General features: G+C 41.4%; 2 protein-coding genes across 8 annotated transcripts in view; both read left to right on the forward strand.

The window, feature by feature from the left end:
• atp10d (ATPase phospholipid transporting 10D) overlaps positions 1 to 1,621 on the forward strand; it is a 56,457-nt gene extending 54,836 nt beyond the window's left edge. For all 6 annotated transcript variants that reach the window (XM_056425840.1, XM_056425839.1, XM_056425838.1 and 3 more), the window contains one exon: positions 170 to 1,621. In XM_056425840.1, the coding sequence (XP_056281815.1) occupies positions 170 to 421 (252 nt within the window). In that variant the 3' untranslated portion in view covers positions 422 to 1,621. The remainder of the gene's footprint in view (positions 1 to 169) is intronic.
• A 605-nt stretch (positions 1,622 to 2,226) lies between these two features.
• dapp1 (dual adaptor of phosphotyrosine and 3-phosphoinositides) lies at positions 2,227 to 17,307 on the forward strand. Of its 2 annotated transcripts, none has more exons than XM_056425862.1 (9): positions 2,227 to 2,386; positions 6,894 to 7,016; positions 7,385 to 7,518; positions 8,154 to 8,284; positions 11,504 to 11,551; positions 11,665 to 11,727; positions 11,873 to 11,958; positions 15,818 to 15,905; positions 16,793 to 17,307. In XM_056425862.1, exons 1-9 carry the CDS (start codon positions 2,340 to 2,342, stop codon positions 16,814 to 16,816), a joined length of 744 nt encoding a protein of 247 aa, XP_056281837.1. In that variant the 5' UTR covers positions 2,227 to 2,339; the 3' UTR covers positions 16,817 to 17,307. The 2 variants fall into 2 exon arrangements, with proteins under 2 accessions (XP_056281837.1, XP_056281836.1); XM_056425861.1 differs by lacking the exon at positions 2,227 to 2,386 and adding an exon at positions 4,496 to 5,543.
• The last annotated feature ends 1,629 nt before the right edge of the window (positions 17,308 to 18,936 follow it).

Consider the following 18,936-nt stretch of genomic DNA (forward strand, 5'->3'; position numbering starts at 1 on the left):
AACTGAACTCGATGTAAACTATCAGTCTTCATGTATTTGTTCTTCCATCCGGTCATGGAGCCTGAAAGGGTTTCTGTTCCTCTGTTGGGTCTCAACCTCCCTGAGTCCGTCGAGTCCTGACCCGTGTGAAGCCACGTCCTCACACTGCCCTGCGTGTTCTCCTCTGCAGGCTGCTGTTTCGAGCTCTGTACCACACCTTACGCCCCTCCGCTGTTCTGAAGTCAGCGGGGATGGACCAAGTGGATTCAGAGGAGTGCTGCAGGAAGATGCAGCGCTGGAACCTGAACCAGTCCAGAGACAAGAGGCGTCCACTCTGTGGCCACAACCCGGGCCTGGAGCCCAACACAGCCGCAGTGGTGTCCTGACGTCCCTTTACAAAGACTCACACACTCACACACTCAGGCACTGTAAGAATAAATAGCTACAAGTTGAGAGACTACTGATGCTGGTGCAGAATATATGTTCTGGTGCGATAAAAGGCGAAGAGATGTTCTGTGGCGCCGCTCCACTCCTCGGCTAAACATACGCTCTGAGATGTTTCGAGAAACTAACGACGGGAAATGGATGTTCTCCTCAGTGAATACAGAATCTATGAAACTTGGCCATCATGTGAAATGTGTGGAGAACATTTGTACAATGTAGCTGTTTGTATCATTTGGCATCCAGAAGTCATCAGAAGAACAACTGAGAACCAAAAAGTCTGTTTCTGACTCTTCTGCTCGCCACCTGGTTCATTTGTGTGGCTAAAAAGAGCGGAGCCCCAGCACATAGACAACACACGCCTGTTCGAGCGGCAGCTTTTTGTGATGTCAACTCTTTTTTTAACAAAGATAAATCATGTCCTTTATAATGTGACATATAACATAAATAATTAAATAAACAAATACACTGAAATATTTTAGCGGGGGGGAATAAAATATTTACAATAACCTAGTTGCATAAATATTCACACCCTTAAACTGATACTTTGTTGGAGCACCTTTTGGCCGTCTTTTGGGAAGGAGTCTATGAGCAGGGCACTTCTTGACGTGGCAATATTTGCCCACTTTTCTTTGCAAAAACACTCCAAATCTGTCAAATTGCGAGGGGCATCTCCTGCACAGCCCTCCTCAGAGCCCCCCACACATACCTTCTGCTGGTTTAGGTATGTGGAAGACTTGTGAAGAGTGAGGTTCCTGATGTGGCAGGAGGCAGTAAAGTGTCAGGACGGCACTCGTCCGGCACCCCTGGCATGTTTGTTTAAATGTATTTTTCAGTCACTTATTGACACTATGAAATTGTACTTGTGCAATTATTGATTTTAAAAGTTTTGTTTTTTGTTTTAAAGAAGCTGCTGAGTGGGCGGAGCCACATTTCCTGGGAACACCCATTGTTGTTACATGTCAGCTGCCCTAAATGCTATTCATGCTTTGAGTTGAGTTCTCTGTGTACATCCTTCTAGCAACCTTGTTTTTTGTTTTTCGTAAATTTGTATTTATGTATGATTTACAAATAATTGCTTTTATAGCCATTTACAATAATCGGCTAAAATAAAAATTATGAATAATGCAAATGATCCTTTTTAATGTAATTTAAAACTATTTTCTTTTTCAAAACGTTTTTAAATAAAAGTTAAATAATATCTCCACTTGTCCTCTTCTTTGTAGTGAGGTGTCGGTATGTGCCACTAGTCCGAGACTTGCCACCTTGTCACCTACAGACAACATGCTCACTCAATAAAACCCAAGAAATTAGAAAGATATTTAGAAAAATGACAAAAGAAAAGTGGTTTTATAAAAATATCAGTAGAAGTTATGTTTTCAATTACTGAAGAAAGGTGAATGAAAGAGGAGGGGGCACACTCCTCTGACTATCGTGTCAATCATCTCACAACTACTTGCACTGTTCTGACTAGTAGGGGTACATCTCTGACTAGTGGGGCCACGATGAGTTTCCTCCCTAGGGGGGCTCGGCTCGGCCTGAGAGATACGGTAAGGAGGTGAGTTTCATCCGTAGGGGGGCCGGGCTCGGCTTGCTATGTCCGAGGTTATTTTCATGATTATTTACTGTCCAGAATTTTTGAGAATTAATGTCGTGAAACGGCTGTCTGGTGTGATATCCAGCCAATCCATAGACGAGGATTGTAACCAATTAGATGTAGATATACAATGGTGACTGGTACCGCCCACTTAGTGTCAAAAAGAACAACCAGAGCAGGTACCAGACGCGCTCGCGCAGTGATGTGAAAGCTCTCGTCAAAGTAAATGACACGCGCGGATGTTTGATTATCGCGCGCGCGTGGCTCTCATGCGCGCTCTCTGGGGTTATTGCCAGTGATCGGCTTCATACATCCTGACATCATGACTTGCTTCAGCCACACGCCTGCAGACGAGCTGCAGACTTTGGGGTAAGCGCGCGTCGCACTGGGCCGCCGCGTTCTTGAAGGAGAGCGGTCCGCTTCGAAACGGGTAGCGAGCCCCAACCGGCCACCGTACCGCCTCACAACGCCGTCTCACAGGGACACTTTTTACTAAATGTGTTGAGCGTATACACAAACTATCTATCTATATTTTGTATGTGTGTATATATATATATATATACACACATACGTATATGTGTATATATATATACATACGTGTATGTATATATACATACGTGTGTGTATGTATATATATGTATGTATATATGTGTGTATATATATACATACGTGTATGTGTATATGTATATATATATACATACATGTATATATGTATATATATTATAAAGAGAGAGAGAAAAGCTGGTTTTGTATACACTCTCAAACTCTTTATGCAAACAATGTACTTTCACATCCCTTTACTAGTTTCCTCTGCATCTGTCAGCAAGAATCATCCCTATTTCGTCAAAAAACCAACAGTTGAAACTGTTTATTCAAAAGGCACATTTGTTCCATCAGCTTTTATCTAATATTTATCGGCAAACCGTACTTCTTTAGTGGAGCAGTTTATACTCCAGGAGGTTTGAACTAAACTTGATGTGCAATGGTGAAGTATAGTCTACAGCTGCCTCCAAGGTGAAATCTCTGGTTTCCTTTACATGTCAAACTGTGGGCTTGATCAAGAGCATGCATTGCCCTGGGCACTATTTCTCGTACCTGTCCAATGTAGTTAGCTGGATAATTTTCAAGATAAGATAACCAGGCTTTTCGGTTCCACGAAGCAAGTTTGGAAAAATCCCCATAGCAACACGTCAAAAAATTTGAACCTGCTCCAGCATTCGAATTAACGAGATTGCCTTTGAGAAAACTGAAATAGCCTGATTTCAATCATCGGGTTAATTTATGCTGGATAATCAGACATTTGATCGACTTAGTTGAACCACGTACGTGAAATAGGGCCCTGGTCGTACTGGGCCTTTATTAGAGAACCGGGATCAGATCATAGGGCTCAGATCTCTGCTCTCTTCAAGATACAAATGCTCGTAGCACATGCAGTAAATGTTTCTCATCTCAGTGGGAGAGTGTCCCGTGGTTCGATCCCCGGCTTCGCTAGCCCATATCGATGTGTCCTTGGGCAATACACTTAACACCAAATTGCTACGTAGCTGGGCCTACGGTGTGTGTGTGTGTGTGTTAATGATGTATTACATCAGGAATTACATCAGGAATAACTGGTCAGGTTACCTTGCATGGTAGCTCCTCTCATCAGTGTGTGAATGGGTTCAGGTTGTCAAAAAGTTACTTGGTGGCAAGGCGCCGGAGTGGATGAGATCCGCCCTGAAATGCTGAAGGCGCTGGACATTGATGGGCTGTCTTAATAAAAATAATTATAATCATTTATTTTATATAGCGCTTCTCTAGACACTCAAAGTCGCTTTACAGAGTCCAGAGTCCAGTAGTCATACACACACAGTCATCCCGGTGGTGGTAAGCTACATCAGTAGCCACAGCTGCCCTGGGGCAGACTGACGGAAGCGTGGCAGCCAATCAGCGCCTACGGCCCCTCCCCCACCACCAACATTCATTCACATCCATACGAACCGGGGTGAGGCTGCGGTGCATGTCTTTATGATGGTGGGGGAAACCGGAGTACCCGGAGGAAACCCACGCAGGCACGAGGAGAACATGCAAACTCCACACAGAAAGGACCTGGAGCGACCGGGATTCGAACCCAGGGCCTTTTTGCTGTGAGGCGACAGTGCTAACCACTGAGCCACCGAGGCTGACACGCCTCTTCAATGTCGCATGGGGGTCAGGAACAGCGCCTTTGGACTGGCAGACCTGTACAGTATGGTGGTACAGTGTGCTCGAACTATCGTGGTATCACACTACTCAGCCTCCCGGGGAAAGTGTATGCCAGGGTGCTGGAAAAGAGGCTCCGACCGTTGGTCGAACCTTAGATTCAAGATGAGCAGTGCGGATTCCGTCCCGGTCGTTGAACTGTGGACCAGCTCTTTACCCTCAAAAGAATACTCGAGGGGCCCTGGGAGTTTGCCCAACCAGTCTACATCTGCTTTGTGGACTTGGAGAAGGCTTTCAACCGGGTCCCTCTGGGATTGTTGAGGGAGGTGCTGCGGGAGTATGGGGTTCCAGACTCGTATCCTGTCTCTGTACGCCTGCAGTAAGAGCTGTGTTCTGATTCTCAGCATTAAGTCAGACACGTTCCCGGTGGGCGTTGGCCTCCGCCAGGGCTGCCCTTTATCACCGGTCCTGTTTGTGATTTTCATGGACAGGATATCTAGTCGCAGCCTGGGGGTGGAGCAGGTCAGATTTGGGGATCTCGGGATCGCCTCTCTTCTGTTTGCAGATAATGTGGTCCTGTTAGCATCCTCGGATTGTGACCTCTGGCATTCACTGGGGCGTTTTGGCAGCCGAGTGTGAAGCGGCAGGGATGAGAGTCAGCACCTCCAAATCTGAGGCCATGGTGCTCTGCCGGAAACCGGTGGATTGCTCCCTCCAGGTGGGGACAGAGTGCCTACCCCAGGCGAAGGAGTTAAAGTGTCTCTGGGTCTTGTTCACGAGTGAGGGTAAGATGGAGCAGGAGATCGACAGGCCGAATCGATGCGGCTGCAGCAGTAAAACAGGCGATGCACCGGACCCTCTTGGTGAAGAGGAGCTCAGCTGAAAGGTAAAGCTCTCAATTTACTGGTCGGTCTACGTTCCAACCCTCAACTATGGTCACGAACTTTGGGTAGTGACCGAAAGAACAAGGTCGCGAATACAAGCGGCCAAAATGAGTTTCCACCGTAGGGTGGCCGGGTTCAGCCTGAGTGATAAGGTAAGGAGCTCGGACATCAGGAGGGAGCTTAGAGTCGAGCCGCTACTCCTTCGCGTCTAAAGGAGTCTGCTCAGGTGGTTCAGGCATCTGATTCGGATGCCTCCTGGACGTCTCCCTTTAGAGGTTTTCCAGGCACGTCCAACTGGGAGGAGACCCTGGGGAAGACCCAGGACACGCTGGAGGGATTACGTCTCCCGGCTGGCCTGTGAACGCCTCGGGATCCCCCGGAATGAGTTGGAAAATGTTGCGGGTGAGAGGGAAGTCTGGGTCAGCCTGCCAGGTCTGCTGCCCCCAAGACCCGACCCCAGAGTAAGCGGATGAGAATGGATGAATGGATGGCTCGTAACTCTTTATTTACCATTAGCTCTTAATTCAATTCAATTCAGTTTATTTGTATAGCCCAATTTCACAAATTACAAATTTGTCTCTGAGTGCTTTACAATCTGTACACATTGACATCCCTGCTCCAAAACCTCACATCGGATCAGGAAAAACACCCAAATAACCCTTCAGGGGGAAAAAAGGGAAGAAACCTTCAGGAGAGCAACAGAGGAGGATCCCTCTCCAGGATGGACAGATGCAATAGATGTAATGTGTACAGAAGGACAGATTTAGAGTTAAAATACATTCAATGAATATGACAGAGTGTATGAATAGTTCATAGGAGGCATATTCCACGATGGAGACCTCCACGATCCATCAGGCAGATGGAGGAGTGGGTGGAATCTCAATAGTGGGCGGAGTCTCAACAGGGCAGTGGCGTAGTTGGTAGCAGGAATTCCACGACCCAGACCTCGATGATCCATCAGGCAGATAGGATATATGCCGTCTCATAGAGTCCGATGACCCTATGAGACGTGAAGTCAAAAGGACTCCGGGGAGAAAGCAGAGTTAGTAATGTGTGATGGAGAGATGAAAATTCATCCCTAAGGAGAGAAAGAAAAAAGAGGAGATAGGTGCTCAGTGCATCCTACAACGTCCCCCGGCAGCTATAAGCCTATAGCAGCATATCAAGGGGCTGGACCAGGTGAACCTGATTCAGCCCTAACTATAAGCTCTGTCAAAGAGGAAGGTCTTAAGTCTACTCTTAAACGAGGTGACTGTGTCTGCCTCCCGGACTGAAGGTGAAGCTGGTTCCATAAAAGAGGAGCTTGATAACTAAAGGCTCTGGCTCCCATTCTACTTTTTAAGACTCTAGGAACTACAAGTAGCCCCACTATTAGTTTTTTACTTACCATTCGCTCGCTCTTCGCTCTTTATTTACCATTAGCTCTTACTCTTGATTTACAATAATCTCTTAATGCTCTACGTTCTTTATTTACCATCAGCTCTTAATGCTTTTAGCTTTTTATTTACCATTAGCTCTTAATGCTAGCAAGAAAGTAGCCGAGTCTGTAACACTGTCCCTACAGACCCGCCCTCTAAAGCCACACACCTCACTCAGGTCGAATGAAATCGGGCTTATTAGAGTCCTCCAACAGTCACAGATTTAATTCATTTGATTAACTGATTTCTGTCAAGATGTAATAAATGTAAACCAAAATATAAAAAAAGGTTTTTGAAGACTATTACCGACCTTGCATTTTTAAAGATTGTGGCAATTTACATAATCTCTCAATGTAGTATAGTTACAGGTTAATCTTGTTTATGTTGTTAAAGGTGGTACCACCATGACCTGACCCGCCATGCCGCAGAGGCCCTTCTCTTGTCCAATGGGATCGATGGAAGTTATCTCCTGAGAAACGGTAACGAGGGGCCAGACTGCTTTGCCCTGTCCGTCAGGTCAGTACAATGACAATAAATGAGTTATGTGCATCCTCAGAAATGGCCACTCCTCATTAACAGGATGTAATTAAATAATCGACTTTGAACAAACCACGACAACGGTAGCAGATAGTCTTAAAGAGAAACTATTAGAGCATAATCTGAAGCTCTCAAGGTAGATAATCTGATGTCAGCCAGCGATGGATTGTCCCTGATCTTCCCACTAGTGATGAATATACCACTTTACTATCCACTTCATGTACATGCTGTTAAAACTAAGCATGCCATTAACTAGAGGCGAATACCTATAGAATAGTGAGACAACCTTATTTGTGCAAATGAATGACTAACAGTGCATTGCTAACTGTTTGTCATGTGACACATAGGGCGAAGGATTCTGTGAAGCATTTTCATGTGACGAGCAAAGACAACGGTTATCTGTTTGGGATCAACCAGTTTGCAACCCTTCAGGACTTTGTCAACCACTTTGCTAACCAGCCTCTGCTGGGCAGTGACACAGGTATGCAGAACTTCATCTCTTCTCACTAGCAAGCTTAATACTGCTTATGAAACACCATATTTCATCTGTTGGCTTTCAGAGCGAAGATGAGAGTCTTTCAGCCTTCTTGAAGCCAGGGATCACTTGTTCCAGCTCAAATGTGTTCACATGTGTAAAGAGATCAAATAGAAATAGACAGGGGTTAGAAATTGTCAAAAAGTAGAGTTCCAAAGTGTTTAAGAAGAGAAGATAATGTAAACAGTAAAAAAAGTTAAAGAATCAGAAGATATATATATATATATATATATATATAAGAGAAGCAGAAAATAAATCTACCAAAAAAGTTAGTGAATTACTCTTTAGTAGATTAATTTTCTGCTTCTTGGCAATACATTGTTTATCATTGGAAATCCAAAGTTTATTTCCCTTTTTAAGGAGTGTGTGGCTCGCTCCCATGAAAAAATTGCCAAACAGCTGATTCTGCTATATTTGTGTTTGGTGGATTGCAGTATATCAGTGTTATGTGCGTTAACAAACATGAGATATTGGCAATTTTACAATATAACTGCTCCCCCGGGCACATCTGTTGCGTTGGATGCTGTATTTCCTCTGTGTGTTGTTGTGAAATGGTCAGGCCCCTCCCCCCTCTGCAACAGGAACCCTGATTGTGCTGAAGTGTCCGTACCCATGGCGCGTGGAGGAGCCATCCATCTACGAGTCTGTTCGGGTTCACACGGCCATCCAGACGGGCCGCACGGAGAACGATCTGGTACCCAACGCACCGTCGGTACGCCACCTTCTGTACGTGCACGTCTGATCTTAAAGTGTGTCCGATGTCCCCCTGTGATGTCATGTGATCTGTGTAACCTGACAGCAGGGGTTCCATTCAGCTCTCTCTCGCTCCGCCTTTAAAGGCTATTCTGGATTATTCCAAAATGGATATTCTATTTATAGTCTCCTCAGAGACTGTTTAGGAAGATGATGATATAGTGTTACGGACTGGGCCCCGTTCAACACCTGGCTAACTGAATAAGCCGGAAACATTTCAGGATAAGATTACATGAATCAGGCTTTTCGGTTCCACAAAATAAGTTTGGCAAAATCCCCATAGCAACACATCCACAAACTTGAACCTGCTCCAGCGCAGGCTAACTTAAGTTATCTGGATAAGCTTGCAGCTCCCTTCCTCACAGATCCTGTTGATGAAGGAGTGATATTAGTTTGATCAATGTTTCATAGGGAGTTCTTATCACATCATGATGACTTCCTATAGAGTGATATTAGTTATATTATTGTTTCATAGAGAGTTCTTATCACATCATGATGACTTCCTATAGAGTGATATTAGTTATATTAATGTTTCATAGGGAGTTCTTATCACATTATGATGACTTCCTATAGAGTGATATTAGTTATATTATTGTTTCATAGAGAGTTCTTATCACGTCATGATGACTTCCTATAGAGTGATATTAGTTATATTAATGTTTCATTGGGAGTTCTTATCGCGTCTTGAGGACTTCCTATAGAGTGATATTAGTTATATTAATGTTTCATAGGGAGTTCTTATCGCGTCATGAGGACTTCCTATAGAGTGATATTAGTTATATTAATGTTTCATAGAGAGTTCTTATCGCGTCATGAGGACTTCCTATAGAGTGATATTTGTTATATTAATGTTTCATAGAGAGTTCTTATCATGTAATGATGACTTCCTATAGAGTGATATTTGTTATATTAATGTTTCATAGGGAGTTCTTATCATGTAATGATGACTTCCTATAGAGTGATATTTGTTAAATTAATCTTTCATAGAGAGTTCTTATCATGTAATGATGACTTCCTATAGAGTGATATTTGTTATATTAATGTTTCATAGAGAGTTCTTATCACATCATGATGACTTCCTATAGAGTGATATTAGTTATATTAATGTTTCATAGGGAGTTCTTATCACATTATGATGACTTCCTATAGAGTGATATTAGTTTGATCAATGTTTCATAGGGAGTTCTTATCATGTAATGATGACTTCCTATAGAGTGATATTACTTATATTATTGTTTCATAGAGAGTTCTTATTGCGTCATGAGGACTTCCTATAGAGTGATATTAGTTATATTAATGTTTCATCGGGAGTTCTTATCATGTAATGATGACTTCCTATAGAATGATATTAGTTATATTAATGTTTCATAGGGAGTTCTTATCGCGTCATGATGACTTCCTATAGAGTGATATTAGTTATATTAATGTTTCATAGGGAGTTCTTATCACGTCATGATGACTTCCTATAGAGTGATATTAGTTATATTAATGTTTCATAGAGAGTTCTTATCACGTCATGATGACTTCCTATAGAGTGATATTAGTTATATTAATGTTTCATAGGGAGTTCTTGTCATGTAATAATGACTTCCTATAGAGTGATATTAGTTATATTAATGTTTCATAGAGAGTTCTTATCACGTCATGATGACTTCCTATAGAATGATATTAGTTATATTAATGTTTCATAGGGAGTTCTTATCACGTCATGATGACTTCCTATAGAGTGATATTAGTTATATTAATGTTTCATAGGGAGTTCTTATCGCGTCTTTAGGACTTCCTATAGAGTGATATTTGTTATATTAATGTTTCATAGGGAGTTCTTATCGCATCATGAGGACTTCCTATAGAGTGATATTAGTTATATTAATGTTTCATTGGGAGTTCTTATCGCGTCTTGAGGACTTCCTATAGAGTGATATTAGTTATATTAATGTTTCATAGAGAGTTCTTATCGCGTCATGAGGACTTCCTATAGAGTGATATTTGTTATATTAATGTTTCATAGGGAGTTCTTATCATGTAATGATGACTTCCTATAGAGTGATATTTGTTAAATTAATCTTTCATAGAGAGTTCTTATCATGTAATGATGACTTCCTATAGAGTGATATTTGTTATATTAATGTTTCATAGGGAGTTCTTATCATGTAATGATGACTTCCTATAGAGTGATATTTGTTATATTAATCTTTCATAGAGAGTTCTTATCATGTAATGATGACTTCCTATAGAGTGATATTTGTTATATTAATGTTTCATAGGGAGTTCTTATCATGTAATGATGACTTCCTATAGAGTGATATTTGTTATATTAATGTTTCATAGGGAGTTCTTATCGCGTCATGAGGACTTCCTATACGAGTGATATTAGTTATATTAATGTTTCATAGAGAGTTCTTATCGCGTCATGAGGACTTCCTATAGAGTGATATTTGTTATATTAATCTTTCATAGAGAGTTCTTATCGCGTCATGAGGACTTCCTATAGAGTGATATTTGTTATATTAATGTTTCATAGAGAGTTCTTATCGCGTCATGAGGACTTCCTATAGAGTGATATTAGTTATATTAATGTTTCATAGAGAGTTCTTATCGCGTCATGAGGACTTCCTATAGAGTGATATTAGTTATATTAATGTTTCATAGAGAGTTCTTATCGCGTCATGAGGACTTCCTATACGAGTGCTATCCATTCTGCCCACAAGGAATCATTTATAAAGACCTTCTCGAGCCATCAAACCTCCCTCTGTCCCAAAGAGGCAGATTGGGTCAATCAAAAGACTTTCACAGCATTAATGTGCAGCTACTTATGACATCATGTTCCTTCAATGACATTGCTATAAAAACAATTGTATGTCTTTGACAACAGGGGTCATGGACCTTGCAATTGCCTGCTGGAGGCTAATCACGTACACAAATACTTGACACAGACTAAATACACGGGGAAGGCAACGAGGCACAATGAGGGTGGGGCTTGCAATCACACAGGAGGTGAACACACGGGGAGGGAGGTGAGTGACAGGAAACCAAGCAAACCAAACAAAGTTAGTAGGTTGAGTTGAGGTGATTTTTGCCCAGATCAAGTTTGCAATAAAACATAATTATCATAGAAAGTCAAAACTTTGGTCCCAGTAAAATCGTCTTTCTCCAAACACAACGCATGTCTTTTCAGCTGGGCACGAAGGAAGGCTATCTGGTGAAACAGGGAGCCATTGTGAAGGTAAGACGTGTCAACGGGTCTGAACACAAATTAGCTTTAATCATAACATGTGGAGATGTGGTGGGGCTCAGAAACACTTCAAAAAAAACATCCACTTTGAAACCTTTTTGCAGAGCTGGAAGCCGAGGTGGTTCACACTGAACACATATGAACTCAAATACTTCAAAGACACAATGGTGAGTCTCTCTTCAGCTCAAGCACATTAGACATGTTGGCTACTTGATTTCAGGATGTGGATGGAGCAATTGTGTTTAGCTGCTCCCAGTTACAGCAGACACACCATCGTGTGGAGGTGTCAGCTGCCCAGTGTCTCTGTTTCAGTGTGAAGAGCCCATTCGAACCCTCGACCTGAGAGCCTGCTCTGCAGTCCAATTTGACTACTCTCAGGACCGAGTCAATTGTTTCTGGTAAGTGATCAGCACTAAGGATGCACTATAAAGAAATATGGACATTAAAATCAACCACACACGTAGGTGTCATAGTTTTAATTGAATGAAGTCATATTTAACTAGAATGAGCACTCGGTAGAGCGCAGCGCATACCTTCGCATATCACAAGATTGGGCATTGAATTATGAACATTTTGGCATTAGTTGGATGCCAATTGGATAAAAATTGACCGTGCTATGGTAAAAAAGATGTTGACCTTTTCATGACCTTGACCTTTGACCCGATCGATCCCAAAATCTAATCAAATGGTCCCCGGATAATAACCAATCATCCCACCAAATTTCATGCGATTCGGTTTAATACTTTTTGAGTTATGCGAATAACACGCAAACACATAATAATAATTACCTTCCGCATTTTCAATGCGAAGGTAATTATTATCCTGTTGTTAAAGGCGGTTCTAAATTGATTTAAAAGTACCTGCTTCATGTGTTCTTTACCTCTTCACAACCATTCTGGCTGAGCTTCTGTTTCTCCATCACGGTCCCTCTTCTTCCTCCTGTGTAACTGTAACGTTAAGCTACCATTGCCGCCTCTTTACAAACCCGTTGTGAAAATGTAACCCTTACAAGTCAACACAAATATAAAAACAAACCCTCCCAGAGTTGACGGAGGGCCCATAACCCCGACATGTCTGTCTCTTCGTGGGGTTTAAGAGGAAAAATATGACCTATTTGATGAGAAAATAGATTTGACAGAAATGGCATGTCTTCCCAGTATATTATTATTATGAATGATAACCTGTGAGCACAATTTGGTACACCTTGTCATGAACCTAACATTTTGTCATGTAAATAGTAAATAGAGTTGTACGACGTACAGTCAGGTCCATAAATATTTGGACATTGACACAATTTTCATCATTTTGGCTCTCTACACCACCACAATGGATTTTGAATGCAACAATCAAGATGTGCTCTAAGAGCAGACTTTCAGACTTTAAGGCAAAGAAGTAGAATGTTCTGCAATGGCCAAGTCAATCACCTGACCTGAATCCAATGGAGCTGCATTTCACTTGCTGAAGACCAAACTGAAGGGGAAATGCCCAGTGAAGACGGTGGCAGTAGAGGCCTGGCAGAGCATCAACAGGGATGACACCCAGCGTCTGGTGATGTCTCTGGGTTCCAGACTTCAGGCTGTCATTGACTGCAAAGGATTTGCAACCAAGTATTAACATTGACAATTATATTGATGATTATGTTAGTTTGTCCAATTACTTTGTTAAAAAGGAGGGTCCACATATAAAAGGTGTTGTAATTCCTACACCGTTCACCTGATGTGGATGCAAAGACCCTCAAATTAAAGCTGAAAGTCTGCTCTTAGAGCACATCTTGATTGTTTAATCCAAAATCCATTGTGGTGGTGTACAGCGCCTAAATGATGAAAATTGTGTCAATGTCCAAATATTTATGGACCTAACTGTATATATATCGCCTTTCTAGTCTTCCTTAAACTAAGGAAATTAAGGTGCCACCTGCCCATCAGGACTAACAGTCACACACACCAATAGCATACATACTAATAGTTTTTATACAGGTCTTCAACTTCACAAATTGCATTGTTTTTGCCTTTAAAGAAAAAAAATATCAACGTATTTGTGATATTCTTTCGTAGTAATACGGATTGTTAAATGTGTCCCATGATTTACCTTGGGTTTAATCAGGTTTGCATATATAATGATATATTATAAATTCTCTATTGATAGAATTCATTATATATCATTTTATATTCAAACCAACAAAACACATTTGTTAATACCCAAAATTGTACAACATATACATTTTGAAATTGTTTCCTGATTCCATTGGGTAATTCACATTTTGTGACAAGTAAAAAAAAAAAAAAGAAGGAAGAAACCTTCAGGAGAGCAACAGAGGAGGATCCCCCTCCAGGATGGACAGAAGCAATAGATGTCATGTTATGTACATAATCACCTTCGCATTGAAAATGCGGAAGGTAATGTTTTGATCGCCGCGTATTTGTATGCGTGCGTGCGTGTTATAGTCAAAAAGTATTAAACCGAATCGCATTAAATTTGGTGGGATGATTGGTTATTATCCGGGGACCATTTGATTATATTTTGGGATCGATCGGGTCAAAGGTCAAGATCAAGAAAAGGTCAAAATCTTCTTCTTACCATAGCGCGGTCAATTTATATCCAATTGGCATGCAACTAATGCCAAAATGTTCATAATTCAATGCCCAATCTTGTGATATGAGAAGGTATGCGCTCTACCGAGTGCCCGTTCTAGTTGCAATATGTATTAGATGACACCAAAATATTAAGAAAAAGCAAATCAAATATATGTTGTAAGTCGCAGCACTGCAGTGTGAGACCACAGTGAGTTGTACTTTTGTTTGTAAAAGGGAAGTGTGATCAGTAAAATAGCAGAAGGAAACAGGTGGAGGGAAGGAGAAGTGCACGTGAACTGAAAGGTATTGTCTTTACAGAGGTAACACCCACTGACCCCTTTGGCCTTTAACTCAATGTGCACTAGCACAGAAGATATCAATCACTGGATCTTATGGGTATGGCCGTGGGTAATAAGTAGCATCTTCCATTTTGCTATCTCTTCAGCAATACCATATATATAAAACCTTGTAAATTGTGTATAAAGTGTTAGGTTGTAGTGGATTGTATGTACACTTGCACATGTAATTAAGGAAGTCTTATATTTTAAATAAATTTCCCGGGCGCATCACTGCAGCCCACTGCTCCTTAATAACTAAGGATGGGTTAAATGCAGAGAACTAATTTCCCCTTGGGGATTAATAAATTATATATCTATCTATCTATCTATCTTATGCATATAGAAAGATAATTTACATAGGGAGGAATATTCTGATTAATGTATTAAGAAGCATAGACAACTATGTATTATATTTGTAACTGTAATATTGATTTTATGAGGTTTATTGTTATCATAACTATAGGATATGTGGATGGTATGAATGAGATTGGATTTCCCTTGAGATCCTAGCTGATTTCCTGTTTGGGCTCTTATCCGGAAGTGAGCTCTGAAATTGGAAGTGGAAATGCAGCTGTTATCTCTCGTGGCGCGAAGCTCAGTATTTTGTTGAAATGCTGAGCAGGGAAGAGCATGCCATCGGGGCGGTGAGTGAGAACGAGACGCTAACTGGGAGCTTTAAGCTCACTAAATGGAGACTTTAAGTACTAATCTTATTTGTAAGACGTTAGCTTGGCTGTCTGATTATTGGAGGTCGACAGAAACTGTTGGAGGCAGACTGTGGGTTGAAGATATGAGGAGACGTCTGAGTGATGGCCACAGCTGGGCTTTAAAGAAACCAGAAATATTAATGTCAAATAAATACTCTTAAATGCATCCCTAGTGTTGAGATTTCTTCCACAAACACCTAGCTCCATCCAGGCTCTTTTGAACATACTCTACATATGAATATAGTATATATATATATATTATTCCCAGGGGGGAATTTCTTTGTAGTGGCGGAAAACAAGATTACAATACACTCCAAAAAATATCAGAGCAGGACATATTCAATTTAAGAAAAGTAATTAAATAATAAAGAAAATGCAAATGTAAAGTATATAAAGTTTTCAATTGTTTAGTTGTGCTTATTGGATCGAGTTGATCTACACAGCTCATGTCCTGATTGACAGCCTTGAATCATGACTGCAAGTAAACGATGAGTCAGCATGTTTGAGGAGTGGCTGGCAGATGTATGAGGAATAAACTACGAGCATACACGAGTATCATCTCCCTGACCGAACGAGCTGGAAACTCGATAATATAAAGTAACGCAGATCTCTGCCCGCCTTCTCTCCGTGTGTCCACAGCCTGGTGTTTCCTGAGAGGACGTTTTATCTCTGTGCAAAGACGGGTGTGGAGGCAGACGAGTGGATCAAGATCCTGAGGTGGAAGCTGGTGAGTTTGTTCAGACTCCGAGAAGAAAGTGGAATATTTTACCAACAACTCAAACTGCTGGAGGGCCTGGGCGGGGGGGGGGAGAAAAACTAGAACTATTGATAATGTGCATCTGTGGAAAATGGCTGACCTCCAGGAAGACTGTGGGAATGCATTCCAAGGAGTGTCAGACGTCGCATCATTTGGACAATATACATGTTCAATGAAATCTAGCTCACTAGCTGGCACGGTCATTAGACATGAGGATGATTGATTGGGGTCCCTGGAGAGGGTGCCGCAGCATACTTTATAGGTGATAATTACAACTCTGCAAATCTTTAAAAAAAAGACCATAAACCAAAAACGTCGATTTGAAAAAAAAAATATTGGATATTGCCGCCATCTGTCTTGGAGTACAAAATAAGTTCTGCACAATGCACCTGTTGTAGTGATGTCACTATCAAGGGAATCTGTCGTATCTTTATTCACTCCATGGGCGACTGGCTCAGTAGTGAGCGGGGTCGTCCTTCAATCAGAGGATCGGCGGATCGATCCCCCAGTCTGCTCGTCCATGTGTCCTTGGGCAAGACACTTGGTCTAAATGTCTTATTTGTGATACCGTTCATTATTTTCATAATGTCTCATTAAAAGAGATCATGATGTCACATGAGACTTGAAGAATGGTGTCTGGAGAGTATGCATGCTGGGAAATGTGTTCATAAACTAATGTTTGGTGGGTTTAGGGAAAGCTCAGTGGAGCATGTCGGATGTGACCCCTCAGCAGCAGTTGTGTGTGTGTGCACTGGGATCAAAAGGAACAAACGTACATTATTTAAAGCATCAGTTCCTTCACTAAGTGACGACATGTGTCTTTGCGGCCGGCTGTGAGCTTCTCTCTTTATTTCCAGACACAGACACTCAAAGGCCGATGACTGCTGACGGAAAGAATCCTCTGGTTCATAGAGGACGTCACATCCGCTGGATGAGGAATACCGAAAAAAAGAAATGGGCTACACAATAGCCAATCAGAAAAAAATCCTGTATCTGTTGTATCTGGGTAAGATTTAATCCAGCAACCAATGAAAATAAAGCATCCTGGAATTACGCGCGACTGACTGATATCCGAAAATTTCGTTCTGCAGAGGGGCGGGGGGGTGATGGAAATGTCACTCTTGCCTGTCTTCAAAACTTGTGAGCCCTGCTTTGACCATATTATATGTAATGACAATCTATATTATTTCATTACCGTACATGTTTTCGGCGCAAGTTTAGCTGTTAATCAGACCAGTTCAGAGTTGTGGTCAGGACAATCAAAAGACCGTAGTTATAAAAGCTTTGGGTTTAAACGACGGGGATGTGGTGTGGCGACTAAAACAAATGTCTTGTCTTTAATTAAAGGGAGAGTGGCCATTGGCTCAGACTCCTCTGGTTATCTTTTTTCTTTCATTAAATCCTCTCTAGTGTTTGAAGTAACTATAATCTTACACACAAGGTATTTAAACTGCATCTGACAGATCGTCAGGTCTTAACCGTTGCAGTTTATTTCTGCCATGTGATCAGTAGGAGGTACATTCTTAACACGGGGTTGGAGTTCAGTACAGTTTGTCTTTCACATTTGTACTTGAACACTAATTCTAAAGAGGTGCCAGTACAGATGAGGTGTATCTGCATATCTGTATGTATTTCATATTCAGGGTCTGGAGCCGATCCCAGCTGACATTGGGTGAAGGCAGCTTCACCTGGACAGGTGTCCAGTCCATCTCAGGGCTCATATAGAGACAGAGAACCATCCTCACTTACAGCATCGGGCCGTTTAGAGTCCAGTTAACCTGTTCTGCATGTCTTTGGGCTGTGGGACGAAGCCGGAGAACCCAGAGGGAACCCAAACTGCCACTTGGAGAACATGCAAACTCCACACAGAAGGAACCCGGGCCTCTCGTGCTGTGAGGTCACACCACCGTGTATTTAGTTATTAAATGATAAATAGGTTATTGCATTAGCTCACTTGATGGATTTGATAGCATCATCTGAAAAAATTAACTAATACTTCTAATAATACTTTGAAAACATTTAAAGTCATTAAAAAAGTAAAAGCTTTGTATAGCTTGTTTATAGTCATGCAATACAACATATGACAAGGTAATTAAGAGTGGAGGACATAATGCATTAGAAGTGCAGCAGTATAAGTCTGTGGCATTGAGGGGCAATGAGGTCGGTGACTCGGTCACATTCACAAATATAGAGAGCATGAATCACCATTTAATTGGCAGCTTGTACATTGATTACTGGTTGTTTTTCACATTTCATATCAGTATTCTTTACACACACATGGATACTTATTTGATTTCACCAATTCATAGCGACCTCCACACCCTCCGTGTGCTTTTAGATCGCAATTCCACAGTTCAAACAAACAGTTCATTCAATAGAAATAAAAATAGGCCATACTATAATTGCATTATAATGCAGCGTATGCATGCTCCTACCTTTACTAGTATAGTAAGTCAATTCTCCTATCCTTGTTTTAATTGTCATTCTTATCTTCTTATAGTTTAAAAAATGTAGATCAACGGCAGAACAAGCAGAAACCATCATATCTTAAGGAGCTTGTAGTACCATATTGAACCACTAGAGAGCTGCGCTCACTAAATCCGGGACTCTGGATGCCTCCGAGACAGATGAGAAATGAGGTCTGAACTTGAGGCTCACTTCATTGTCAAAACAATTCAGATGAGAAATACACAATATGGAGGAGAAACAAATGACCTATAAATACTTTAAAGATCAAAATAAATGTCCTGCTCACCCTCACGACTCCAAAGGGAACGTATTCAGGGTCAGATGTACTCAGAGGAGCTTTTACTGGTGCATGCTGGTCTCCCACATCACTGTCCTTAAGGAGAACACTAGCGAGCCAACAGTGGCAAAACAAAAGCCATTTGTCTCCCTGATTGTTGATGTTCAAAAGGGAGCTGGTCATTAACATGTCTTTATCAAGCATGAAATACATGACCTTCATATCAAGTGTTACCAAATATCTTCAAATAATATT

This window comes from Pseudoliparis swirei, chromosome 11 (assembly GCF_029220125.1).
Source record: "Pseudoliparis swirei isolate HS2019 ecotype Mariana Trench chromosome 11, NWPU_hadal_v1, whole genome shotgun sequence".
NCBI lineage: Eukaryota > Metazoa > Chordata > Actinopteri > Perciformes > Liparidae > Pseudoliparis > Pseudoliparis swirei.

Coding starts and splice junctions, on each gene's coding strand:
- dapp1 (XM_056425861.1), top strand. CDS start 5,464: ATGAGTTGGAAAATGTTGCGGGTGAGAGGGAAGTCTGGGTCAGCCTGC. Junction 5,544..6,893: donor CCCCAAGACCCGACCCCAGA/GTAAGCGGATGA, acceptor ATGTTGTTAAAG/GTGGTACCACCATGACCTGA. Junction 11,552..11,664: donor AACAGGGAGCCATTGTGAAG/GTAAGACGTGTC, acceptor ACCTTTTTGCAG/AGCTGGAAGCCGAGGTGGTT.